At 47.2% G+C, this 27,936-nt stretch overlaps 1 protein-coding gene across 1 annotated transcript in view; it reads right to left on the reverse strand.

Moving 5' to 3' along the window:
* Nucleotides 1-27,936, reverse strand: part of ACAP3 (ArfGAP with coiled-coil, ankyrin repeat and PH domains 3) — a 109,553-nt gene that overhangs the window by 4,639 nt on the left and 76,978 nt on the right. Inside the window, exons 11-25 of the mRNA XM_075520185.1 lie at nucleotides 21,197-21,309; nucleotides 16,411-16,462; nucleotides 15,841-15,941; nucleotides 15,289-15,400; nucleotides 14,488-14,696; nucleotides 14,107-14,176; nucleotides 13,880-13,974; nucleotides 13,113-13,327; nucleotides 12,395-12,499; nucleotides 11,883-11,984; nucleotides 9,592-9,684; nucleotides 9,212-9,432; nucleotides 8,940-9,049; nucleotides 8,445-8,555; nucleotides 8,269-8,330 (exon numbers count right to left, since the gene is read on the reverse strand). Of these exons, the coding sequence (XP_075376300.1) occupies nucleotides 8,269-8,330; nucleotides 8,445-8,555; nucleotides 8,940-9,049; nucleotides 9,212-9,432; nucleotides 9,592-9,684; nucleotides 11,883-11,984; nucleotides 12,395-12,499; nucleotides 13,113-13,327; nucleotides 13,880-13,974; nucleotides 14,107-14,176; nucleotides 14,488-14,696; nucleotides 15,289-15,400; nucleotides 15,841-15,941; nucleotides 16,411-16,462; nucleotides 21,197-21,309 (1,771 nt within the window). The remainder of the gene's footprint in view (nucleotides 1-8,268; nucleotides 8,331-8,444; nucleotides 8,556-8,939; nucleotides 9,050-9,211; nucleotides 9,433-9,591; nucleotides 9,685-11,882; nucleotides 11,985-12,394; nucleotides 12,500-13,112; nucleotides 13,328-13,879; nucleotides 13,975-14,106; nucleotides 14,177-14,487; nucleotides 14,697-15,288; nucleotides 15,401-15,840; nucleotides 15,942-16,410; nucleotides 16,463-21,196; nucleotides 21,310-27,936) is intronic.

Consider the following 27,936-nt stretch of genomic DNA (forward strand, 5'->3'; position numbering starts at 1 on the left):
CATCCCCTCCACCAGCGACAGACCCTCCGTGACCCACGCTGCCTTTCATTCTCTGCGTGCATCGCCCCGGCTTCCTAGCATTTCCACCTGCTCCCCTGCCACCTATTCCTCCCCACCTTCCCTAAATAAAATGTACTCCTTTTCTGGGAGAAGAAAAAAAACCCCCCACACTTATACACTCTGTAGAAAACAGGCAGCTTTTCTATGAGGACAATAAAGAGTCATCTCTCCAGGGTTTATTCCGAAGGAGCCTGCTGTTGAGCTGTGCAGCATACCTGGCAGCAACGGGTAAGTAAGCGCTGAACTGGCTGAGTTCTGGTGTAGAGACCCGGTAAGCAGCTCTACAGCTGCTGCTTCTCCTCTTTGATCCTGACTTAGTTTTGACACCAGTGGGGTGGTGCCAAAATGGCACCCTTAGGTAGTGGGACAGAGAGTTGCTATCACCTCCTGCCAGTAGCCTGACCACGTCGCTAAAATCATTCATATATCCTTGTTCAGTGGGATCACTAATCCTCCCGCATACTGGTAAAATATTTGTTCTGGCAACACTGAGATGTAACTCCAATTATAAGAATCCTACTGTTGTAGTAAAGTATTAGTCCCCGATTTTTTAAGGTATTTAAGCATTTAATCCTCGTTAACTGAAGAAAGAAAGAGACAGTCTTTTGGAGAGCTGGGTTTCTGTAATTGCATTTCAGTCTTCAGTGTATCCACCCTCGCGAGGCTGGCTGAGACCATAGTCTCCATTTTAGACAGGAATAGAAAGGGAGTAAAACACAGGGGTGGCAGTGGGAGTCAGTAACAGGGTGGGGAGCGAGCCACGTGTCTCCCAAGCTCAGTGCTTATAAATTTACTGTAAGACCATGCAGCTCTCCTTCCATAAATGCCTTAAACGACTGGAACGCTCCTGATTTCAAAGTATCCTGCTTATTTAACTCCTTCACTGAGTTCACGAACCTACCCGGATTCATTAATCGGGACCTGTTTGTCCCTCCAGGGGAAAACAGAGGTTATTCCACAATTTTGTTTTTCTGCGTTTGTTTTCCATGCTAAGTATGATAGAAATCATGAGGCCAGGCCAGTCCGTCTTTTCTTCTTCTTCTTTTATTTTTCTGCCACAGACACACAGTATGAGAGAAACCAACGGGGGAAGGATTGCACTGTGATATGTGGGAAAGGGCGGTCCATGTGCAGAAGATTGGTATTTGCATCGAGTGCAAGGTCTCCTTTTACAGGATAGCCATCAGCAGAGCTCGTAACATATCAAGCATTAACTGATTTCAGGTACTCTGAAGAAACATGAATGGGTGGGTGGGGGGGGTGATCTGAGCCTGTCACCTTTACCCCAGCCCTCTTCCAAAGCACCCTGAAATCACGTTATCACAAGACAGTGTCACAGAAACCCAAACAAAAATGCAGAGTATTTATGTGGCATTCCAATCTATTCACTGCCATAAAATTCAAGCTGTGGGTTGCAGAGGAGAAGGAAAACAGGTTAAAAGGGGATGGTTTTCTAGATCCAGTTAATACAGGCAACAAGGCAAGAAACCCTACATAAATAAATCAAGCCAAAGAAGGAGGAGGGAAGGAGTTTATCTAGATTTTTATTAACAGTGTTTCAAGAGACAATAGAAGAGAGGGGAGGGGAAAAAAAGGCAGACACCACAGCAACAGTTTTAAAATTGTACAAAGATAATAACATACAGAATATCTGGTTCCATAGTTACAGTCAGTACAGGCTGTGTAGGGAAAGGGGGAATTAAAAAACGTGTTACAAAGTTGTACTGAAAGCAGGCAAGTGAAGGAGGTTAATAGGTTATAGCGTATTTACAGCAAGTGTCAGCCCCTGGTACAGCAGCCCAGCCACTCGGCGCGTAACAGAGCCGTCTTAATCAACCACACTTAGCAGCTTTGACTTGGCTAAAGCATTTCTTTCTCTCTGTGCTGTTTAGATAGGAAGGTACGGGAGCCGTAGCCAGCAAGAGGCTGGCTGGGCTTTCTCATCTCAAAGGCTTTCGCTCCAGGCTGCCAGCCTATGTAGCCCTACAGTCAGAAAGGTTTACTCTATTTCTGCGATTCAGCAGCCGCAGGTCACACGTAGAGGGCTCCCAGGATGGGGGATCCGCGCTAACGTTCGCGTGCTGTTGGAGGGAGGTGATGGATGGAAGTCAACTGAGACAGGTCTACAGATCCACTGACAGCCTGAAGGCAACCACCTGGCCGCTCCCAATGCGGCACCTACTGGGGCACAAGGACGTACAAACTACACGTGCTTCTTCACGGCCCTCGCCGTGAGGGCAGCGCTGAGTGCCGAGATGTCTTTGTGGAGCAACTGCAGCCAGCCTCTCTAGCCGTCTCAACTGCTGCACTAGAAACACACGTGGTCCTCCTCGTGCCTTGGAAACAATCCTGGCTCCTACCCCCACCTCTATCCCTCGCTCCCTCCCTGTAACTATTCAGCTGCCCTGTCTTCCCACTAACACCGTGCTGGGTATACAGCTCCAAAGGGATGTACCCCAGCCCAAATTCCCTACGAGGCTGAGGAACCAGCAGGCAGACTGCCGTGAATCACATTCCTATGGAAACAGCACTCTAGATTTTGGAATCTCAAAAAAATCTTGTTTCTTCAGAACTCTCACTCTCCCTGCTCCTGCTCAGTCCCTTCTTCCCCACACCCCCTCCTCCATACAACAGCACCACACGCTCTCACACACACGCACACCCACACAGACGCTTGTCATCAGCTAACCACCGGTTTAATACCACATTTAATCCGTTCATCCTGGTTTGTCTTTGGTTGAAAGCAATGATGCTCGGGCAGTGAGGAGAGAGAAGCGGGTTCAGGGACAGTCGAGTAGCACAGGAACAACACAGCAGCTCGGCAGGAGACAAGAGCTGTGTTGTGGCCACTGGACAGTAAGTTAATCAGTGCATTTCTTTAGGAGGTTCTGTTCTTCTCTTGCATAAAAAGGGCCATTTTTGCTGGTCTGAGGTGTTACTGATCTATTTTATGCTGATCACAGTCTCGGCTTGCCAAATCTTTTTCTTTAAAGACATAACTTCTTCCAATTCCATGTTTTTCCTCTAGACTGCTCCAAGAGATTTCACATTGCAGAGACCATCTCGGAGACAACAATATTAAAATAACCTGAGGCTTCCCTGGATGACATGTGGAGAGGGAACGCAGACGGTATCATTTCAACTTGCCAGCAACCTGAAGTCATCCCATTTGGAGTCAGAGACACATGGCAGACCCCAAAGATTCAAACCTAGACTAGCTGTCCAGGCACTTGGTTACAGGGTTTGGGTCGAGTCAAACAAAAGCTAGGACAGGTATATAAATATTCACCTCGATCTCAACAACTCAAAAGATGACAATCTGCGTGGCTGAGGCAATGGTTTGGGTCCATTTGTGTTTTCACAATGCCTGGCACGTTGCTTTCTAGACAAAGGCAAATCTCCTCATGTTAACTGTGGTTGCAACCAAGTTACTGTCATATAGATAACATATGCACTCTTTGAAAAGAAAGGAAGAATGAAAAGAGTAGTTTTGGCATTGGATATTTCAAACAAGATTGTACAACACAAATGCGGCTGTATTTGGAGAAGGAAAAAAAGAAAGCGTTCATATCCAGCCTTCCCTGTAGCCTGGCTGGCCATTTACTTTGCTCAAACCAAACTTTCTGTACACCTTCCCCACTCTCCCCTCCAAACTTCTAAGCACACACGCGCGCGCACACACATACACCCCAATCAAAAAAAAAAATCAAATAAACACAGAAAACATCGAGAAGTGCCTCCTTAGCATTTTTTTTTCCTGGAGAACCTTTTTGTTTTCGAAACCGCAGGATGTACTAAAGTGTTTGATTATATTTCAAACCAGAGGCATTTAATGCCTCATGATCTGTATAATGAAAATAGAAGAGAAAAGGTGTGGGGGCAAGAAAGGAAAATTGTGGGGGGAAAAAGGCAGGTTTTGAAAAATATTCCCTAACAATGCTACAAAAAAATCCTGACATTAAATACAGACAAACTGTATTGAATAAAAATTGCACTAGTCCTCTGGGCACATCAATAATAAATTAAATACTTAACAATTTCACTGATTAAAAAAAGACAGCACAAAATCCATAACAAAAGAACATAAAACCCCCCAATACTGTATGTAGGAAAAGTGCACAAAGTTGCTTTATACATTGAATCTAAATAAAGTACCAATACATGTTAAATAGATAAATTGTCTTGCAAGACGCTGCTTTTTGCATCAGTATTTACATATGCTTCAACTTCATGTACTTCAGCAGTAAGTCTGAGCTTCAATGGACCTAACTGTACAGGATTTTTGTATCGTTCTCATGAGCCACTAACGCCGACTGTGAAATAAAACGACCCAAAGTGGAAGCCACGTCTCCAGTTCTCGCTGGCTCACAGAAAGGATCAGTCATATTTCTAACTTCTCATAAAAAGCCGGAAAACCAATTGGGGTGTTTTAAGTTGCTGTACATGTAAAAAACATTGCTAGACAATGATCATGCTGAAATTCATTAACAGAGTAGGACCATGGCAGTGGCGAAACATCTATTTCACTTTCAAGATCTTTGAAGTACCCTGAAAGATGCCAGCTTTTACTCGGCGTGGCCTTTTTCTAGGAAAGGGCACAACTTGAGGGGACGTCAGCACTGACACGTGTCTGAATTGATGCAGATCAGTATAAAATGGGGTAGGATTATCAAAGAGAATTCATTACAGAGAATCTCTCGGTTCCTAACCCAGGAAGCAGAGCGAGTTCTTGGCTGGGTATTGGCTCCTGTGCTGAGCACTGAGTGCTGCTGGTCTGGATGCCGCAGGGAGATCTGCATGCTCTAACCATCGGCACAGCACAGCCCTGCTGAAGGCAGGGCCATGCTTCGGGGCTTTGCTGCGTTGCCAGCAGGCTCAGCACCACACCTCATTGCACTGGACAACACCATCCAACACCATCTGAGCTCCGCACAGAGGAGCGAGGTCTGCAGGGCTTTTCACACAGATGATTTGCAAGACTACGGATTTGCTCCTGACCCCATGGAGACCGATAGTAACGCTACCACCAGTTGCAGAGTAAGAGGGCTCAACTGACGAGGAAGGGGTGTCAAATGGGGTAGCAACACACAAGTGAAGGCACCACCACCCTGCTCAGTGGGGAAGCCCATTTAAATTTAGGGTGACTTTTGCCAAAAGACGACAAAGTTCAACGCAAAGGACTGAAAGCTGAAGCTCCATGGGAATGTGAAGTGGTAACCTTCTGTAATCCTGCACAAGAAACGCTGAGCGGGCAGTGATGCTGGCTACGCCTTCACACGGGTATCAGGAAGACAGGTACGTAACCCAGGGCATACTGAACGCGAACTGAAGGAGACCATGTAGCTGCACTGCAGCGACAGCTACGCACAGCGCACCTCTGCCTACGTTTGGTATCGCTTACACGGGTGTATGCCTGGAGCCAGCCCTCTTCATTCAGTGATATGACTCCAGAGTCACACGTGGGAGCTACAATCAGAACGCGGTCCCTACTCAAAGAAATTGTCCTCTGAACTAAGGATTTATACATCCTAGCATTCCTCTGAAACTGCATTGCAGCAATGACAGCATTTTATGCCACACTGCTGCATCCCACGTGCAGTCCTGAACCACTCCTGAGGGTGCCACAGCTGAACAGAATATGAATACAGACCAAGTGATCTGCCCCCTGCCAACGGGTAAGGGCCCGTCCTACAGCTTCTACTCAGAGAAGAGTTCAGAGGGAGCGCTGCCTGGCCAAAGACTACAGGGGAGTTCCAGACCAGGCACGGAACAGCTAAGAAGGGAGAATGCAAGTTTGCCTGGTGCCCTCCCCCTCCAACCCATCAGCGCGCTGTGCCTCGCAGGCTGACGCAAGCCAGGAGTCACATAGCCCAGGTTCAGCAGCAGCATGCTGCATGCAGAGCGCTGGCCTCCTGGGACAGAAAGAGCGGGGAGATGGAGAAAATGCCATGAAAGGCATTGCCAATGATAAAAAGGCTGATGGGACCAAGCTCATTAATTTTTGTTTTCCAAGATTGGAAGGGATGTTTATTATTTAGGGAAGCGCGAAAGGCCCTGGGGCCAGATTTTGCACTGCCATTGATCTGCAGCAGTTTCAGCACAGTCACTAGGACCATTTCAGATCCACAATAGACAACTGGGACTGAGATCAGAACGCAGCACTTGGTCCCGTGCATCCCAAAGCTCCAAAGGGAACAGGAATGGGAAAGCTACAAGACAAAGATGGACTTCAATACCCAGATTGCAGAGACAGAAAACTGTGGTCTGGCTGCAGCAAAGGATGGGACAGCACTTTCCTAAGGAAGCAGGGACTCTCCCTCGAACCGAGAGGACACCCTACTAGAGTCTAAGTGGAGTTTCTTTATTGTTCCACTTTTAGATGTGTGGGTGGACACCGAGTGCTGTTGGTTCAGTCTCTGAGGGCAGTACCTTGAGCAAAGAGCTGGATCACTGTTGCTTCAGTATCTGAGGACACAATTACGTCAACAGAAACAAACCTGCAAAGGTTTAATCCGCTAAGGGCTGCAGCACGACAGCACCAGTATACAAAAAAAAGAAGTCAGACACGTATTGGATGAAAAATAATGATTGTGTATCACTGCTGATGTAATGCAGGAGGATGGGGAACTCTGCCTGGTATTCTTGCATTCCTTGCGAGATCTTGACCCCCTCAAGATCCCAGCACTATCTGTAAGGCACTATGGCCCAACCCCAGAGCCAGCAGCCTAGGTGCCCAGGCAGGCTAAATACCAGTTGTGGACAGCCACCCACGAGTCCTGAACAATTCTGGTGTCAACTGTAGTTGAGGGCACTCTGAAGAGGCTCTTACAGGAGCACATCTCAGCTTGGCATCCAAATTCCCAGCCAGAGGAGAATCTGCCAGGGGCATGGGTGCTCTGTAAGCCCTCCTGAGACAGGATTACATGGCCGCAGCATCTCTGCAGAGCTACTGTAACACAGTCCATAAACATAGCAACAAAGTGCTCTAAGTAGAAACACATTCCCCCACTCCAGCAAAGAATAATACAAGAAAAAGGAAAGAAACAAAAAGAAGAAGATTCTGCCGGTCATTGGAATTGGGGAACTCAAAAGCCCCTGGGCCAGCTGCTGAGATGCCCTACTCACATGCTTCAGCAGGCAGGGGGAGAGCACAGAGGGATACACATGCAAGTAGAAGTCTCCTTCACAGAGATGCTAAGTCAGAAATCTGAAGCGACCGGGAAACAAACTGAACCAAAGTCAAATTGCATCGCGCAGCCAGCCATTTAGGCAGTGGGAGTTGGACGTGGCTTTTCTTCCCTGACACAAAGCCCATCGCCAGCGACAAGCTTCTCCCAGCCTCAAAAAATTAGCACTGCTGCTTCCATAACACTGTGCAGATTGCATCTTGGCCCAGGAAGCAGGCGAGCTATGGCTTTGACCAGCTAACCACCAAGGGCAAAAAAAGGGGAGCGTGGCCGGTATAGTCCTGAGAGCAATTAAGGTGAGTAGCCATCGCTCTCAATCCTACCCCTCCTGTTGTGTCTTCTGGAGCAAAACATCCCTGCCCCACAAAACAGCCTGTTCCTGACTTAGAGGTCATCTCTTAGTTTTCTAAACTGGCCCCAGCAGCTCCCAGACGCTGCAGCAGTCCCTCGAGAGAGCAGGCTGCTGGTCACGCTGCCAGGAGGAAGGGCTCCACGTCAGAATCCCTTCCAAACAAACTGTTCAGACGAGAACTCAGTGCACGGTAACTACACTGAAGCAGAGACAGGTTTGTCTGATCGTATTGTTGGCGGGCTTCTCCTGGTGATAGAGGGTTTCCTTTTCTTCTCTTTTTTTTTTTTTTTAATGCTAAACTCGTCTCCCATACTTTTCACACACTCAAGTCCACATGCCATGGTCTGTGGTTATGCCCTAGGAGTCTCCTACACAAAATCAACCATCCAGTAGTCAAGCATGAGAACCTAACGCTAACAGGAAAGACCCCTTTTCCTTCCTGCGTGCATCTCAACCTATATGTGCAGGCATCAAAAACAGACCAATCTGCAAGAAACACCAATATACCAAGGATGGGGCTCTTGGGGCTTCTAGAAATTCAGCCCAACTTCAAGACAGCAAAGGGGAGGTGGGGGAGTTGTCACTAACACTCATCTATATTAAGGCTGATGAACTCCTGTATACACTTCCTGTACTGCAGCTCAGTAGGGCTGTTGCTGGGATATTGACCTGGTTGTCCAAAGGGGCCCTCTGCTTCTCGCATTTCCTCATTCATTCGAGCCAGACGCAGCCTAGAGCGAAACAGAGAAAGCACAAGGGAGAGAGGTTTGGTTATTCCTTCCCTGATGGCTATTTACAGGCAGCGTTCCTGTATATAGGCACTGGAAAGTCCTGGCTGCACTTACAAGGTAACTATGTCTGCATTGGCTGCCTGGACAGCAATACTGAGCGGGTCCTGCCCGTCACCATCCACCGCATGCTGATTTGCCCCTCGCTTGAGGAACAAGCAGACCTGACTGCAGAAGGGAAAGAAAAGACCGTCAGAGCAGAAATTCCAGGTCCCCCACCCCACACTGGAGTGGGCAGAGGGCCCTGTCCTTCCATAGGCAGGCACAGCTTCACTTATATTGGTCTAAAAAACAGAAAATCAGGAAACGCTGCAGTGGCATGGAGAAAGGAATGGGTGTACAGGGGCCCAATTACCCCCCATCTATCTTCATGGGGGCAATTATCCTTAAGACAATCAAGTTGTTGATGTGACATAAGAAGGCATGTGTTGCAAATAACCGATTCACCAAAACCCAGCTCCCTGCCCACCTCACCCCATGACTCTGTGTGTTAAGGCTGAATCTCAATCCAAGGGTGATGGAGCATGTCAGAGCAATGTGCAAAGAACTTACCCAGTATGCCCTAGGTACGTGGCGTGATGCAAGGGAGCCCGGCCTCGGATATCTCTTTGGTTAACATCTGCCCCATTCTGCAGCAGGAATTCACAGGCTATCAAGGAGCCCTGGCAAGGTAAAGGGGAATTTCTAAATAAATTCAGCCAGCAGCATTGAGAGGATGCATGAGCACGTACCAGGCTGTAAGCTGCCTGTTGTCAGCACACTCTGAACTGGATTCAAGACCCCACGTTCCCAAATACGGCCTCCCAGCTACTAGCACAACGTACCCCCATCACAGCTTGAATCAGAGGAGTTTTGTTTTCATCTTCATCGTTCACCCAGTTGATCTCAGCACCATGTGCCAGTGCTTCTGCCATGAGAGGCAGGTTTCGGGCTTGTGCTGCCTTGTAGATCAACAAGCCAGGATGCAGCTCCCTCAGGTCCTCCAAATCTGATGCTTCCTGTTCAATCTCTGCTTCACCACTTGACTCCTCTGACACCTCACACTCTAAGAGGCAGAAAAGGATGGAGAGAGATGACCCAAAAGCTTCGCATTTCCAATTTCTTATGTTCCCTGTTGTTCATGGCACCAGACAGTCCTGACCATCCATCCTGCCTTAGCGCTAGCTGCCTCCCCACGCTTCCATCAACAGCCTGGGACACCCACCTTCCTCTGTCACGCTGTCCACCACAGAGCCAAACACCAGGATATCAGTGCTGCCGTCCGTGCTTCCTCCAAGCCCACTGTCACTGCTCAGACCTGCAGGGCCAACAGAAGAAAAACCAAGCCTATTTTAATACACAGGCATTCCAGTACCAGGCACAGCTGAGACCACAGGGGAAAAGGGCTGCGCAGAATGTCACACACACATTGCACCGGGCACTGCTGGCAAGGGAGAGGGGGACTGCTACCCCATTTAGCCCCACTCAAACTGCCCAAGGAAAAACTGCAAAGCCTTATGGTGTCCATGTCCCCACGCTGCCCTTCATGCAGGGATGCTCCAACACTGCCATGGCACTTTGGACTGTTGAGGACAGCCCTTGCTGCAGTCCATGAGGGATGCCGTGACGTAGACTGGAGCAGAGCAGCAGCAGAGACAGCTTTGCAGCAGGTTATGCAGTGTCATATGCAAATAAAGACACCCCTCTGCTTTTACCACTAATAATCTCAGTTTCCACTCTATCCGTGCTCTCCCCAGAGCTTTTCAGTTGTCACTGAGGCACTTGCCAAGGCATTGCTCTTGTGACAGATTATTGACCGTGACTGGGCCAAATAATATCAATAGTGTGTATCTCAAGCCAAACTCTTAAAGCATTGTCCGTTGGCTCATTCACCTTCACAGACATCCCCTCCCTTTCCCCACAGTGCTTCCCACCTTCCCTGCTTAGCTGGTGAATGTTACAAGACAGCTGACTGCATACAAGAAATGGAGTCGTGAAGAGATGAAGCAACTTGGCCAAGGACACCCAACGTGTCAGTGGCAGAGCAACTTTGTACCTTTTCCAGCTTGCACCCAAAAACAGTCAAGAAAATGACAGAAAGGAAGGAATAAGCATGTGCAGGAATTGCCCTTGCAGGAACAGGGATCACCTTTGTCCTGAGGGATGCCCGGCCCGCTTGGGACCTCTGGCTGGACTCAGCTTCTTGCTGCTTTTACCTTCCCAGTGACTGTAAGGGCTGGGAGTGTCTGTCCTCCCAGAACTCAAGAGGTTAAATCCCCATGACCTACCCCAAGACCTATGCTCAAACCACTGTGATTAGAAAGAAAAACAAGCCAGGTTGTAGCTGACAAAGTGTTTCTAAAATATGAGCTGAGTAGTCTTTGCAAAGAGTAATAGCAGGAAAGCCTGCAAGAACTAAAGATCTGAGCCTTGAAAACCACAGCAGAACAAGACACCTTAACCTTAAAGGCTGTCTGTTGAAATCTTCCGAGCAGCTACAGCTAGGCCCCAGATAAAAATCAGTGGTCCTGAAATCATGGCTCACAAGTAATCTTTCACCACTGTTCAATAGCCAAAGGAGATAACGAAGCTACAACAGGAAAGGTTTAAAGTGGCACATATCATGCGGATCGTTTTTTGGATGTTTCTGCTGCCAAAAAAATCATTGCTGTTTTCTGTAGAAAGCAAATACAGTGCTTGGTGAGACTATGCTTTCCATTATGTCAGTACAAGTAAAGAGTGACTCCAACGAGGCCACATGGCACTACTCTAGATTTACATCAAAGCAAAAAAGGAGGATCTGGCTCATATCACATGAATATTAATACATCAAATTCCCAGCTCTGTTCCCACTGAATCAGCGATAAAATTCCTATTTTCTTCCACAGGAGCAAGATAAGGCTGTTGAGCAACTCTGAAGTCCTGCATCTCCCAAGTACTGTTTCTGTTGACTAATAATGCTGAATTCCTTGAAACTGGAATAGCCCTTAAGGCACTGATTCAGAAAAGCACTAAAGCACCTTCTTCATTGATTTCAAGAGATAACACGTACTTGTAGGAAAGCCTGTGATTTTCTGCTGTGCTGACTCAGGACCTTAAATATTTCTCATAAGTTCATACAATAACAAGCAACTGAGCTAAGTTTTAAAAAGTTACGACTCCTCAGCTAAGCATGGTAACGGACCACACGACTACCCTGTGACAGATGTGGGGCGTTTGAAGTGAACACGTCTTTCTTCCTATTTGCCATGAGATCCCACGTGTACAGGGTTGGATCCTTTATCTCATCTGAGGGACAGTTGTTCCTTTAAGATGTAGTAACTCGCCTGCTGGAAACCCTAGGAAGCTTTTTGCCTTTTGAAAGCCTGCCAGCCTGCCCTTCCCACAAGGGACTGGTAACGTATGGGTTCCAATCATTTGGCTGAAAGAAAATACGTAACTGCTTCTGAAGCTTGGTTTGGAACAAGTAAAATTTGGGTGTCTCTTTTGCTGCTAGCTGCCAGAGCGTCACCTTACCTCCGTCCAGGAGGAACGGCGTACCGCTCCCACCGGGACCAATGCCACTGCCACTCCATGGGCCACCTGTTAGCGGATGCTGCATAGAGATGTGGCTGGCACCTAGAGGAAGGTGGACGGAACATGAGGGGAGTTCATCGTCACAAACACAAAAAGAAAAATTGTCCGCAGTAAGACTTGCTAAAAAAGGAAAAAAATTAAAAGCCAAAACTAAAACCAGAAAAAAGCCAATGGAATGCATAGTCTGGAAGTAAAAGATGTTGGGCAAAAATCCCATCCACCAGAATGCAAACACCAGGGACTGACTGGATAGGATATTAAAATAATAAGTGCAATAAAAGAGCAATGGGCTGGAGTTTGTGCAACTAACTCCTCATCACTCTTCTGAAATATTTACCCTCTCTCCAGTGAGGCCGATACCTTGCCTTAGGTCTGGTGCAATGCACATGCCCTAGAAGAGCTGGGAGGTAAAGCGTGCCAGAAGCAGAGACACTTTCTTTCTTTGTACTTACTGCGTGGGCCGGAGCCAGCACCAGTGTCAAAGTAGGAGAAGAGAGAGTCCAGCTCATCAGGGCAGAAGAGGGAATCTCGACGGAACTTCCTCTCCAGCGTAGCTGCTATTTTACACAGAGATTTTGAAATACATAGTTAATAACAGGCAAACGAACAAATGAGACACAGTTCTACAGCTGTATTTACACAGGCTGAGCTTGCATGTCCAATGTACCCCAGATGTGTCCAGTGCCATACTCATGCCCACACACACCATCAAAATATAACAAAGAGCTGACCATAGCTGGGGATACACTGCAGACCAAGTCATCCCAGAGCATTTTGAGCAGCCAGAACCCTTCATAAGCATGGCCTCTCTTACAGACCAGGCAGGTAAAAATAAAAGGATTTGAAACTTTTTAAAAAGCAGGAAGCTGGAATACAAAAGAAAACGCACAAAGCAAGCTTAGAAGTCGCTGGATCACCCTAGCATAATGATCTCCTCCTTTAGCCACAAGAACGTCCTTAAACAGATGGAAAATGTTAGGAAATGGCTCTAAAGACCTGTGTCAACACGGTTTGTGCCACAGCATTTTTGCTCATACCTCTGGCAGGCTGCAGGTCCTAGAGAAAGACAGGGCCACACGTGTTATTAGGGCAGTTGTGCACACACCTACAAAGAGCGGTGGGCAGGCCAGCACAGCTCTGCATGGGGAGTGGGGCAAGGGAGGTTCCCACCTGATGACAACATGGCTGGTGATGCATTGCCTGCTTCATGGCAGTACTTTCTACGAGCCGTGGGTGCTTTCGTGGTGCTGTTGTGTCTCTGGCACTTCTTCACACACCAGCGTCGAGGTTTCCGTTCATTCTCTGTTAGAGTCTCCCCATTTGGCAGCTTCTTCAGGAATTTCTTCTCCACATACTTCACCTTGATCCAGGCTTCCTTGTCCTGCCTAAGAGAAGAACAGCATAAAGCTGCGCACAGGGTCACACGATTCGCCTAAAGCAGACAGCCACAAGGAGACAAAGCTGCTCTGGGTCATTTTATCAACCTGGCTTTGAGTCCTAAAAATCGCCGAGGCCTGTATTAAGAAGGGAGAGTTTCTCAAACCTAAAAATATCTCCCATTTCAAAGCAAAACTAAGAAGTGCAGTGTGTAGCTGAGAGTGGAATGTGATGTTCAGCCCTAGGCAACACCATGTGCTTCAGTTACGTGTATTTGTAAGGTCTCAGAGCAGGTGTAAGCCCAGCAAGCCCTGGTTCTCAAGCGTGTTTCACCAGGTTGCTGGCTGCTAATGCCCCACAGACCTTTCTAAGAGTCAAGCTCAGGCTAGCTACAGAGGGAGTGGGCTGAGGTAGGTGCACCTGAGGTAGTTTGGGCCCTCAGTGAAGGGCCAGTCACACTCTTAATCTGACTTTCCAGAGAGCTTAGGGTATTGGGTTTACTGTGTGGATGGATAGCTTTCCACAGGGCTGAGAGGGCCAGTGTGTGCACTCGGACTCACCTGGAGCTCCCTGCTGTCGGTTTCTTAAGACCCAACTCTTCACACTGTGCCTCATAAATCTGATTCATGGTACTGTTCCCCAGCTCGCACATCAGCTGCAATACAACAGGGAATGCATGAAATTCTCAGGTGAGGAGCTACCTTCCCTCTAGTCTAGCCTGCCACCAAGTAAGACTCCCTCCATGTCCACCATTTTCTATCTCTTGCTGTTAAAAGCCAACACTCACTTTCAGTAACTCTGGCTCCCAGGAGTCCAGTGTGAGAGATCGGACTTTGGAGCAGTGAACACCCAGACTCCTATTTATCCAAAAGGAAGAAAACTGAAATGGTTACATGCCTCAAACAGAACCGCTCATGCATCATAAGATGAACAACATCAATCCAGTTCTTATGCATTCATCTATACAGACGCACCTATAGCACAGAGTTTTATGCGTATGCATATACAGATGTATCCACACACACAGGTACCGCAGAAAGCAATGACTTTTGAATCTATCTGTACAAACATTATAGTCATTACAGTTGTAATTCAGGCTCCACCGTTTTTTCCAGGAGCTTGCAATCCATCCCTGTCCAGCAGCACAAAGCACACATGCACGCAGTACCTGTGGATACCAGAGCACTCAATGCACAGCAGAATGCCCAGGTTGATACTGGCCCAGCGAGGATCCGGCTGACCGCAGTCACAGCACTGGTCGTTCCCAGGGATGCTCTGCACTCTCTGCAAGATGGTCTCTCCTTTCACACTGCGCTCCCGAGAGTCGGTAGCAGAATCAATGCTGCTAGTTGATGGGGAAGCAGTCCGGTCCAGTCTCTGCAGGGAAAAAAGGGTTCTACGATTCTGCAAAGCACTGTGGAACGAACCAGAGCTTTGCATAGCAGAAGCATTGACAGGAAGCATTACCTGAAGAAGAATAAACTAGGGCTAACTCAAGAAAGGAATGGCTAAAGCCTCATTAATCTCTATTATTGCCACAAGACAGAGCTCCACCCCATCCCTGCTCTGGGAGTGCGGGCAGCACGCAGAGCATCGTCCAGCAGACTATGTAACTACTTTGCTATCATGGTGCCTTGCTTGCACTTGTCCCAGCTAGGGAGCAAGTTCTTCCCAGGGGAACATAATTCCTAGGGGAACATCAATCCAGAGAGTGATGGCAAGCAAGTGAGGATGTCAGGACAACACTGATTTAAAGCCTTGCCTTTATCTCAGCCCAGCTTTGTAAGTGTGGCTTTGGTTGGTGAACAATTGTTGCCTTTGAGTTAGCACTGACATTGGCTCCCTTCCTTGAGGGCAGAAGAGTATTTCCAAATGGTCCACCCACGCACACTGGACCTGCCACAGCCCAAAAGCCCACTATCAGGGCTCTAAGACACAATTATGGATCTTTCATGACCCCCTCACTCACTTCAATATAGTAGCTGTCAGGACTCTCTCGGTACGCAGAAGCAATGCTAGCTTGAACAGCCTGAATCCAGGCCTGACGCAGCTTCTCCGAGTCAGCCTGCAGCATGCAGCTCCTGGGAAGGAAGAAAATGAGTTGGAAAGAGCAAAAGATCAGGGTGCGCGTTTTGGTCAAAACTGTTCCACTTCATCCTCAGCACAGATGTTCCAATGGGGGCAGCACCTTGATTTGACAGGCAAAGGGGCAAAAATTAATCCTACAAGCTTGCGCTGTCAGAGGTGTTACCTCTTCAAAAACTCCAGGCAGGTCTGCTAGCTGTTTTGAGAAGCTGACCGTTGCCAGTTTCACTGTCTGTATGTATATTAGGTCTGTGTGGCCTAGATCTGGCTTATGCTGATGTCTGACCAACTTCATAGGGACTCTGGAGTACAGGCAATGGTATCTCCCAGTCAACATTTAATAGCCCAGGGCAGCATCTGCTCAAATCTAATCTCTTGCAGTTCCATGCACAGTCCAGCTACCATAAGGATGGCCTAGGGAAGCCACCAAACTTACTTGGTAGGTGAGACGACCTCAAAGCAAAACCTCCTCTCTATGTCTTCACACGGCTTGACAGTACAGAGCCGCAGGTCTTCCACCACTACCGTGAGGACATCCTGAAAGGGTGAGAACAGGTGGCTTTGTTGGCTCCCTGAATCTGTGTCATAATCAGGCCTCTCCGAAAACTCCTTCCCAAACCCTGCTGGTTAGCATACGCTGAGACCAGAAAGAGCAGAGCCAGCCCCACCACTGGGTAGCTCTAGGGCAACAGGAAGGGGTTATACAGCATCAAAGCATGGGACAACACGCACATGAAGTGGCAGGCTTACTGGGGACTCCACTAACTTCCCCGCCTGAACGGGAATATTTACATCTCCACAAACACCATCTGCTGCCACTTAGTTCTCAGTCCAGTCTAACTCTGGAGCACAGTAATGCCTGAATGGGCTTGCGGTCCCTTTGATCCAACTCCCCTCCCCACTCCTTCCACCCCACTCCCCCGCCATGGTGCTGAAGTCCCCAGCAAAGCAGGATACCAGACACGTTGGCTAATCTGCCAGTGTCATCTGGGGTAGCCTCACTGACCTTTAGCTTTTTCTGGTACACCAGCTGACTGTTCTGTATGGAGAACCACCTCCTGAGGGGAGACAGAGAGACAGACATCAGAACAAGTGAACGGCAGAGCTACAGAGAGGCAGTTTGTTCTGTGGCAGAGCAGGATATCTCTCCGTTTAAGAAGAGCATAATTTATTCCAAGAAGTCACAAGAAAAGTTCACACTTCTCCCGTGCCCCCCCTCAGAGAACAACCAAAGGATTCACAGCTTTAGGGAACGACTCCTGGCATTGAGACGCTGTGATGGCAAGTGTTCTAGATACGTCGATGTATAGCAAGAAGGAAGGAAAGATGGGAAGAAACAAAGGCGTGGGGCAGTCCCATATTACTGCCTATGATTTCTGGGGCAGAAGTCTGTGTGTGCACGCTGGCCCTGGTGCAGGTAGTAAATCCAGTGCCTGTGGGACACGGTTAGAGCACACGTTGCACTGGTTAGAGCATACTTGCACTTGCATATGTGCACAGTGGGCACGCTTGACATTTACCGGGGAAGTTGGATTACTTGCACGTGCCATGTGAGATGCAGTATGCCTGCTGCCTCTCCAAGCAGGCTGTCATAAGGCAAGCCAGAAATTCCTTGACATCATGAAGAAACTTCCAGGTGGGAAAAAGAAAAATCCATCTCAGAAAACCCTGCTAACTGGCAGCTCTACAAATAGTGTTGGAGAAAATAATACGAATGAGTTGCACATCTTGCTGTTTCTACAGGCTATGCTACCCACCAGGCTGATTTCTCTGTACCCACTGCAGCCTATGGGAAGCCAAACAATGCCAAAGCTCCTGTTTCCTATGGCTAGAGGATGGACAGGCGTGTGTGAAGGGAGACTACCGTCTCAGGAGGCAACAAATCACCAGCTAGCAGCTTTCCACTAAAATACAAGTGACAGAAGGTCCATGTGATGCTGATAGCAGAGGTAATTCCCTGGTGTCTTAATCTCCGGTGCTAAATCCAAACCTCCAAGTCTCTTCCTCATTCCAAGATACAGCCTAAGATTTAGCAACCTGATCATCTTCATGGAGGGCAATGGAAGCCATGACCATCACTAAGCTTCAGGAAGGTGGTACTGGAATACCTGAGCATAAAGAATCAAAGAGGCTTGCAGCAAGATGTTATTTAGAGCATGTATTACATACTCTGTTTGCAAAAGAACTAGGTTCCCTGGGAAAATGAGATGAGACAGGATTCTCTGTCTTTTGTCATTGCTGAAATATTAAACAGATAAAAGACAACAAAAGGACTTGACATGTCTGTGGAGAAATGGGAAAATACAGGTAACTGGAGGCCATCCCATTTATGTGGGAGCCCATTTTGATGAGCTGATACGGTTCTGCGTCATTCTGAGCTGCTGTGACAGTAGCAGTCTATACTCAAGGAGCTCTGCTGTCACATGAAGCTGAGCGGAAAGTTTGTCTCGGGCTCTGGTCTCTGCTCCCGCTCCTTGCAGCTGTGCTCTCCTGCTCGCCACCCCACAGCGTGCGTTTCTGCCTGGGGCTGGCTCCCGGCCCCATATCCTGAGCTGTGGATTCTGCTGTTCTCTCTGCCTGCCCTCTCCCGCTCACATGAGGGGGAGGCACTAACAGTGAAGAGCTGAGTGACAGCGAGAAGGTGATGAGTAGGCTACAGGAGCTGGGAATAGCTAAGATGTGGGTAGATATGGCTAAGAGTGGGTGGGACTGAGGAGACAGAGATGGCTGTGGGGACGACACAGACTGTGTACGGCTGGGATGTAGGAGGATACAGGGAGGATAGATAGCTGGGATTCGGGGGACAGGGAAAAATTGGAGCCCTTGACACTAACATTACCTCAGACATCAGGAAAACCAGAAAGTCCCAGAGAGTCATGTTCCCTCCAGGATAAATGCCCTTTGGAGTGACCCTTGAATTCACAGCCAGGGGAGCTGCTAGAAGGGAGTTGCCTGGAACCGTTCCTCTCTGTCACATGAGTCAAGCACAGGTCTTGACATTAACCTGACACACTTTGGAACGACCTTCTGCTCCGCAAAAACGTGGTGTCAGTGAAAGCAGCCATGCTATGGACCGAGGCTATGGTTTGCTTAGGAAGCACCAAGCAGGAAATCCTAAAAGACCGATAAAAATTCAGCTAAGAAACCTTCCCAGTGCAACAGCTCGTGAGCACTGACGTCAAACACGGTGGTGCACTGTGTTGTAGCTGCTGTTGTGGTTTCTGGTTCCCCCAAGTGCAAACTCAGCACAAACTCAGGCGACCAGAGAGCCTGAGAGGTAACAAAATTATACTGAATTTGACTGGAATCTCCTTAGTCCTAGGGGAAGCTTCAGACAGAAGGAATCACTTATCTAATCAATTCAGAGATCTCTAATAATTTCAAGTCTTTTTTCCATGAAAATACAGGCAGTTTCTGTGCATACCACAAACTGTTCACTGAACCATTTAGTGTTTATTTATTCCAAAAATCTAACAGCAGCACATTTCAGCCTTGCTGTGGTGTATACTTTGAATGTATCCCATAGCCAAGTAAAAGATCCCTTAATATTGTATCATTTCCCTGTTATGCGAGAGGAGGAAATGTAGGTCAAAAAGGCATTGATCTCATGCATTAGAAACTCACTGGAAGGGTTTGAATCCTTTTGCACAACCACGTATGAAACCCATTGACTATCTCAAGGGAAACTAAACACACAAATATCGAGCAAGGCTAGAACATGAAACCTTTGCTTCCACGTTCCCAAGGTCTCTGGCAGCTGCCGAGACTCCTGACTACTGCAGGAGGCATATGAGCCTGGCATTCCCAGTGACCTATCAGATGAAATATTTATAAATTATTAAGAGCAGGGTCAGTGCACAGAAAGCCATTTCTCAGCTCCCGGCAGCACAGTTGATATTTCCACTCTCACAAATCTCCCCCGTCCCAAAATAGACAGGTTTGACACTCGTGGCATGTCCTGCTGTATTAGGGTATTTCTCTTAATTGTTATAAATTTACAGCTTTCCTAGGGCAAGACTCGAGCAGCATTGCGCCCTGTCTTCCCTGCGTGGAACCTGGTCATTCTTCCATTGTGGAAGGCACTCTTTTTTTTTTTTTCCTCCATTTACTAAGATGCAGCAAAACATGAGCTGGCTCATTCCATGATGCAGCCTAAAAGGAACATACAGCTTCACAGAAAGAAGCATACTTGTTTTTGAACAGGAAAATAATAATCACTTACATAAACTACACAGCATCTAGCTCTTTTACTGATTAATGTACATGTCTCCAACACACCAATATCAAAGACCTGCAAAGCAAGTGGCTTTGCAAGCTCAGCATGAGTTATAATGTGCTGGTAGAAAATTTATGTGGTCTTAAAACACCATTGCAATGAGGCAGATACTGTTTCTCTCGGGAGGATTACTCAGATGCTGTTATGCTAATGTGGCTTCAGGTTCTGATCTTACTTGCAGCCAACAGGTTCTGAGCAGAATCAGAGAGTCACTTTGGTTGAAAGGGACCTCTTCAGATCGTCTAGTCCAACCTCCTGCCCAAGCAGGGCCAGCCACAGCAGGTTGCCCAGGACTGTGCCCAGGTGATTTTTTGAATATCTCCACAGATGGAGACTTCACAACCTCTCTGGGCAACCTGCTCCACTGCTTAACCATCCTCACAGTAAAAAAGCAGTTTCTTGTTGTCCTGGTTTCGGCTGGGATAGAGTTAATTTTCTTTACAGTGGCTGGTATGGGGCTATGTTTTGGATTTGTGCTGAGAACAGTGTTGATAACCCAGGGATGTTTTAGTTGTTGCTGCACTGGTCAAGGACTTTCCAGCTTCCCCTGCTCTGCCGAGTGCACAAGGAGCTGGGAGGGGGCACAGCCAGGACAGCTGACCCCAACTGCCCAAAGGGCTATTCCATACCATAGGGCGTCATGCTCTGTATAGAAACTGAGGGAGTTGGCCGGGGGCAGCGGTCACTGCTCAGGGACAGGCTGGGCATTGGTCAGTGGGTGGTGAGCAATTGCATTGTGCATCACTTGTTTTGTACATTCTTTTATCATTATTATTTTCTCTTCCTCTGCTGTCCTATTAAACTGTCTTTATCTCAGCCCACGGGTTTTATTTATTTTTCCAATCCTCTTCCTCATCCCACCGGGGGGTGGGGAGGGTGAGCGAGCAGCTGTGTGGTGCTTAGTTGCCAACTGGGGTTAAACCACAACATTGTGTTCAGACGAAATTTCACATTTTTAATATGTGCCCATCACCTCTTGTGCTGTCACTAGGCTCTGCTGAGAAGTCTGGCTCCCTCTTCTTCATTCCCTCCCATCAGGAATTTGTACACATTGATATGATCCCCCCCGCCCAAAGCCTTCTCTTCTCCAGGCTGAACAGTTTCAGCTCTCTCAGCCCTTCCTCATGAGAGATATTCCAGCCCCTTAATCATCTTTGTGACCCTTCACTGGACCCCTCCAGTAAGCCCATATCTTTCTTGTGCTGGGGAGCCCAGAACTGGACACAGTACTCCAGATGTGGCCTCACCAGTGCCGAGTAGAGAGTAAGGATCACCTCCCTCAACCTGCATGCAAAATGTTCCTAAAAGAAAAGTCTCCATATGCATAAACTACCAAACCAACCTCATTTTAACTATTTTAACTACTTAGCTTTTAACTACTTAGCTCAGAATCCTTCCAGTGATGATAACAATTGCTAAGATCTCACTAAAAGCGAAGCGTGCTCCTGTGCAGGAAGTATTAGCTGTGTTCAGAGTCTTAGCCCAAATATCAAAGGGAATATGAGTTATTACTCACCGATTCCATGTTTTGAAAGCATTGCTCGCTCTCTTGAAGAGGTAGCCTTCCATCACCACTCCATTCGGGGCATCAACATTAAACTCCACCTTCGAGTCATCATAGGAGAAGTCCTGCAAATAGAAAGAGACTGAGACTCTAACATGACTGCACTCTCTAGGACCGAGATGAAGGTGAGCCTGATGAAAACATCAAGAAGAGAAAAACATCTATGTCAAAATCCTAAGGTTCAGGCAGAGCTGTCTGTCACAGCATATCCCTGTGCCTTAGTGGGCTGCAGCCATGAATAGCAGTCATGAATTATCCTCATTCCAGTAAGCTTATCTGTCCCTATTGTTTGCAGGAAAGTACTACACGTGCTGTATTTCCCCCCTCTGGTAGCTGATAAGGAGAAAGGCAGGTAGCTTATCATCGTGCGGGCTAAAAATTCCCAATATTTGGGGCAGTCTGCAATGGGAAATAAAGCAATAGATGTGCTTTTCACTGGCCAAGTGAGTTAGCAATGCTGCTGCCACCTCTCCATTCTGCAAGGGGCCAGGAGCAGAACAAACCCCAGCCTTTTCACACAAGGAAAACAGGCATGATGATTTCTAGAGGGGAAGACTTATCAATTCCATTTTCATTAGCTATCATCATATGTCATCTCCAATCTGCGCTCACTCAATTCTCTGTGCTATGCTACCCGTCAGAGCCGATTTGTCAGGTTTGGCACTGATTCATCAGATAGATCTCATGGATTCTGACAGCTGGTGAGCAAGACACAGGGCAGAGAGAATAGCAGCTGCTCTCTAAGAACATGGGATCCTTCTCCCTGGGCAATGGTCTGCCTCCTTCCCAAGAGAAACTAGGTCCTGAAACCTAAACGACTTTCCCCTCTAACCTGGGGAACTAAGGCACATTGTCTCTTTGCACATTGATTCCACCCTAATGATGCATTCTACCCACACCTCCCTCCCTCTTAGGCGCAAATATTTCCCCCGTACTACTTGGTTCAAAGACACAACAGTGCAGTGAAAACAGCCCCATTAAGTTAAGTGCCTTTCCCAGCTCAGCATATGAAGACCCTTGTGATGCTGTGTTGCTAGGCGACATGCACTTCACTCTCATTAAGATGAGTTATTTTCATGTTCAGAGATGCAAGCTTGCCTGGGAGGTGTCATAATAAGAATAATACTGATACAGAAGGAGGAGATATAATGGGGCAGGACTGAGTCATTCCTTGGAAAGACAGCGTGATGCCCAATTAGACGCTAGAAACTGCTGTAAGGCACCCAATTAAGAGGTCTGCTCAGCCCCAAATTTTCTTGCCATAAGAGGGTGAATCCCATGGGGGTCCTCTTCTGCAGATGTCTTTCATGTACATATTGCAAACAAAGGCTAGAGGGAATTTTCCTCTAACTCGTAGATATTTGAATGTGTGATTTTTGTAGAGCTGCTCCAAAGTGACAATTCTACAAATTTGATGAGAATTTGCACTGGTTTATAATAAATAATGCAAACATCCAAAAATCTGGACCTTGTTGAAAAGTGCACAGCAAGTGTAGGGCAAAACCCTTCCAAGCACAGCTGAAAAATGACCACTTAGCTGTGCCTCGCTTTGGGGAAGAGGTAAAAATAAGGGGGAACGGTCTAAATATAATCACCTGACTTCTTCAGCTGTCCTTATATAATCAAGCAGTGTGATGGTAAGGAGGATATATTGCTGATGAGTGCAGGAGGAACAGATGGGCCATATGCGTCACTAGGGTAAATCCACTAAAAACCAGTGGAGTCAAGCCAGGTGTGAATTTAACCTCATTGAGTCTGTATCGTATTACACCTCTCTACAAACTGAATGGCTAAAGCAGAACAGCTGAAGGCACATGGAGTTGCTCCTTGCCTTTGAAAGAACTCTAACCTGCACCAAGCCCTGTTTTAGAAAGAGGAAAATTATACACAAAACCACCAAGCGCATGTACAGCTAAGATGACTGAGAGCCATCTGGATGATGTCCAAACATAGAAACACATTGCTGGGAAGAATGGCTTGTGTTTGCATTACTTTGAAGATACTTCTCTTCCTTGTTCTCTCATTGGTTAGGAAACATCCCCAGGCCAAATTCTGCTCATATTTCTGCTAGTGTAATTCCTGAGCAACTCCACTGCTATCAACAGAACTACTGCAGGGCACTTGAGGGCAGAATACATCGACCAGAGCTGTAACCTGGATTTGTAAAGTAGGTACAAATCAAGGGAGAGATCTGAGGGATAAGGACCAGTCTGCCTCTTACCCCCGGGGCGTGCAGCAGTCTGGTCTGCAGGGGCACTTTGTTCCATTCCATTGCACTCTGCTTGGAAGCACCTGAAGTCTTTGCTACAAAGGTATTGAGAGTGTTGAGAGACAAACGAAATAAGGGAAAGGGGAGGGTGAAAAAAAAAAAAATCCAGAAATTATCCCCTTGATCGTATCATTTTTCCTTTCACTGCCAGGCAAAGGCCAAAAGGGAAACGTACAGAAATGGCTCGGGTAGCTGAAAGGCAAAATCATGGCAAGTGCAATTGTGAAACTTCCAGCACACTAGGGCAAGCTTAAACTATGGGCTTAAACAATGCATCCCTAGGCACATCTTCTTGCTGTAGCCCATACAGGGAACTTTCTTACCATAGCCATGGGAAAGAGAGGCAAATTGCTGGAAAAAGAGTTACAAGAACATCTGTTGAGAAACCTGATTCCAGGTCAAAGCGAGCTTAGAAACTGACTGAGGAGATCATCTTGCCAATGGTGTTGACACATCATGGTAGTGTGCGGCCACAGCTGGATACACACAGATGTGTGACAATGAATCCCCTTAACTGGCAGACCTGCCCTTAACGTGTCCCTGTATCTGTTCTGTCGTTGACACAAAAAGATTTTGATCCTGTCAGTTCTGGGAAATAAGTCGAAGGGTCCTGGCTGACGGACACAGCTCCTGCCAAGCACATCAACTACGCCATCGGTAAGTCTCTCTGACTCTTACAAGGGATGCAGCGCATCTGTGGGCTGTCTGACTCCGCACAGAACTAGGAAATAAAAACCTTCCAACCTTGTAAGCCAAGCCGCGATGTCTGGGAGGTTCTGGTGGAGAAGGAATGTGTCACCTATTCTGCAACATTCAAAGTAACTTTCTCGGTTCAAATCTTACCCTTGACAAAGCAGGGTAAGAGAGCGCACACATACGCTTTCTCTTGTCCCCTCTTTTTCCATTTCCTGCTATACATGAGATTTTAATGCATGATTTTAACAAACTACCTTTTACCAAATTCCTCCCATCATTGCAATGTACACGGAGTAGGCAAGTCTGGTCTAAATGAGTTTGGACTGATTTATTAAGTCTGCGTTTAGCACCTCATTGTCTCTGTAATATGAAAAAATGCTTGACACGGAAAAGGCTTCCTAGGATTGGGATCTGAATGGCTTTGGCTACAACTGCATATGCAATCATGATTAGCAACAGCAGCGACACGTTGGATCACACATTGGTAAAATAAATCGGACGTCTTCCAAAATAAGAAACCAGATCTCTGTCATCATCTGCTTCTCTTTACTTCACCAACTTTCAGTAAATCACACCAATCTTCTCTCGATGTCCCCTCCCCTTCGCAGTCCTGTCACTCTGGGTTTACAGACGAGGCTGCCTGGGAACCGATATTCTTTTAGAAATGACATCACAATGGTTTCCATGGAGCACACCGAATGCTGCTGAAGCAACAATGAAGTAACACATTCCAAGAGACACATCCATAGGGATGTGGAAAAGGACATTAATGCGGACACTTTCAAACCAGCAAATGGAAAGCAAAAACCCAGCACAGGCATGGACTCATGAAAGAATAAAAAAGAAAAGGAAAAAAAAAAAAGAAAAACCCTATTTGAAGGTTGCCTCACGGCCCACTCAGTTAAGAACTCCCTTGTCCATCTCCACACAGCACGCAGAGACTGCTTGCATTGCGGAGGCCAGACGAGCTCTTCCAATTGCTCCTGTGAAGCCAGCTTTTCATGCAGAGAAAATGGCTGATGAAATTAAATAAACCTCCAGCTTCAGTGAACAGACTTAATAGGAAGAGTGAAGATGCTCCTCATCAGCCCGGAATCCTTGGCAGGGGGGAGCCTTCTAAGTAAGGAGCCCTGCCTCAGAGCATACCCACTGAAGGAGGAAAGTCTTGTTTATAGGTTCATTGCTATCCCAAAGAGCCCAACACCTAGCTGAGAACAGATAGAACCTTTCTCTAAAATACCAAGACTTCCTTAAAATTGCTTAAAATACAATCACGATGGCAATGGCCCTCCCTGGAAAGCCATAGCGTTACTCCCCCAGCGTATCAATTCAATGTGGAAATAATGATACTGTCCTTTTCTGTACAATGGTTTGATTTCTACTGATAGAAAACACTGCCAAAACTAGGCAATCATGACCAGTGAATCATTTCAGTCCAGGTGTTTTTAGATATTCAGAGAAACATATCTTACTACCAAACCTCCATGTTATTTTATTTTCAATCAATACCACTTAGGATAAGCGACAACACATGCGATACATGCTTTCCCTCATAGAAGACAAAGGCTTTACCCAAAAGTGCCCTCTTTACTTAAGTAACCAACGATGCCCAGTATTTAACAATAATATTATGTACGCTCTAACAACATTATGTATACATCCATGCATTGAAAAGAACTTCTCCTGGGGTGAGTTAAAAGCTGTATGTGACTAGTTTGGCTATGCGATTCTAAAGAGAACATAGTTCAGAGGAATATTGACATTCCCTAAAGATGCACACACACCCCTTCCACACAAACACTGGTGCACGCACATTCTGTTCTCTTCTGGTGCCTGAATATATTTCAACCTTTTCTCTATCTGGCTATTTTTACCTCTGTGTATATACTCTGTACAATCCAAAACCCTCAGAGGCAGATGGAATTTGGAGGAGGGCTCCCCCACCTACATTCCCGTTCTGCGCAGACAGCTTTCATTCATTCCGGCCAAATCCCATTTACAGACCTTTTGTTTCTTGAATTTCCTAATGCCAAATGATCTCCCTGCTCTGCAGCTTGCCAGCAGATGATGCACAGAAATCTGTGTCCTGCCCCAGAGCTTTTCCATCCCAGAAACAGAACCAAACACATTTGCTCTCCTGCAGTAATAAAGCTGTACTTGCTTTTGGGTCACATCAGCAAGCAAGGTCCTACAGGCACAATCCTTGCTCCCCCAGGGAAAAGTGCCCTCTAAACTTTCTCCCCAAGTCAAACCAACCCTGCAGGAGTCTCCTTACCAGGAGGTATTCAAGCCTGCCGAAAATCTTCATGATGCCAGCTGCAAGGGAGGTTTTGCTGCTCTTGCCTAGAGAGCAGGGAGCAGCTCTGTGTCCTCCCTCTCTCTCTCTCTGTTCGCTCTCTAGAGCAGCATCTCTGCTAAGCACCGTGGGCTGGCAGGGAAGGAGGGATTTCTTTTTCAGCCCCTTCTCCTTTATCCCTCCTACTCCTTTTTGGGAAGCTTTAAGCTCTGCCGTTGGCTCCTCTCAAAGCGAGGGGCGCTCGGGGAAGGAAGTCTGCTGGCCTCTGGGGACCACCTGCTTACCCCCTCCTCATGCCTCCTATTCACAGTCAATCAGCTTAGAGCAAGGGCTAATTATCATACAGCTGTCACGGAGGCACAGAAGGGAGCGGGAGAAGCCAGGCAACACAGAGCAAAGTTGACAGGATGATGCTCACCGAATGCCTCCCTGGCCTTAACAGAGCCAGGCTTGTCTGCCTTCAGCAGGGTCAGCTTCCCCCAGCTTCCTGGAGCAGAGCCACCCCTTTGGCCAGTAATTCCACCCCTGCTCCACTGCAGCCGCAGAAATCGGGGTGTTGAAGTGCCATATGGCCCCTGGTCTGTTATCTACCAGCTGGACTAAATGAGGCGGAGAGCTCTGCCTTGGCACTCCATCCTCTTCCCGTGCAAACAGGCAACAGAAGCACAACTGCTTCTCCCGCTACTCCGGACCGGGGAACAGGCACGAGGCTGCAAAGGAGCTTTTATATAGCCCTGTATTCTTCCACCTTCAGAGAGCGGCCTGTCAGTTTTGGTGCCATGGAAAGATTCAGGCGGGTCAGGATCTGCGAGGGAGGACTGGTTTAAATGTTACTGTTTCTCTCCTCATTTTCCATTTGTAAAAATTCCTAGGTCTGTGTGTTCCAGTGCTAAGTTCTCCAAAATCTTTCTCCTAAGTGGCCCAACCTACACTAGGCCCTGTGTGTCTTTGTGCATCATTCTGAAGCAACTGAGCCTACCTAAAAACATACAAACTCATTACATGCGTGGTTTAAGACAGTTTAGTTCAACACACAAGAGAAATATGTGGGAAGCTACAAGACTATCTCCTCAGCTTTTGCAGAAACATATTCCATACCGCAGTCCTTGCACACATGCATCCCACACGCAGTCAGAAGAAAGGCACCCCCAGCCTTCACGCTGAAACTCTTCTCTCTCTTTGCACAACAGGAAGATAACTCAAATATTTATTGTAGCCCATAAAAAGTGAGATTCTTCCTTTCCTCTTGCTGATTTTATTGGAACCCTTTTTGTGTAAGTGAGCGTTATTTTCATATGATGTGTGAAGCTGCAAATGGAGCTCTCTCTAAGGTTTTGGAGCTGGGAAGGCAGAGGGGGCAGTGGTTAAAATGACAGCTTGAAGTGATAGCTGCCTTAGGAATCTGCCCCAAAGGTGGCAGGGGTTCCGGGA

Source organism: Mycteria americana, chromosome 18 (assembly GCF_035582795.1).
Source record: "Mycteria americana isolate JAX WOST 10 ecotype Jacksonville Zoo and Gardens chromosome 18, USCA_MyAme_1.0, whole genome shotgun sequence".
Lineage (NCBI taxonomy): Eukaryota > Metazoa > Chordata > Aves > Ciconiiformes > Ciconiidae > Mycteria > Mycteria americana.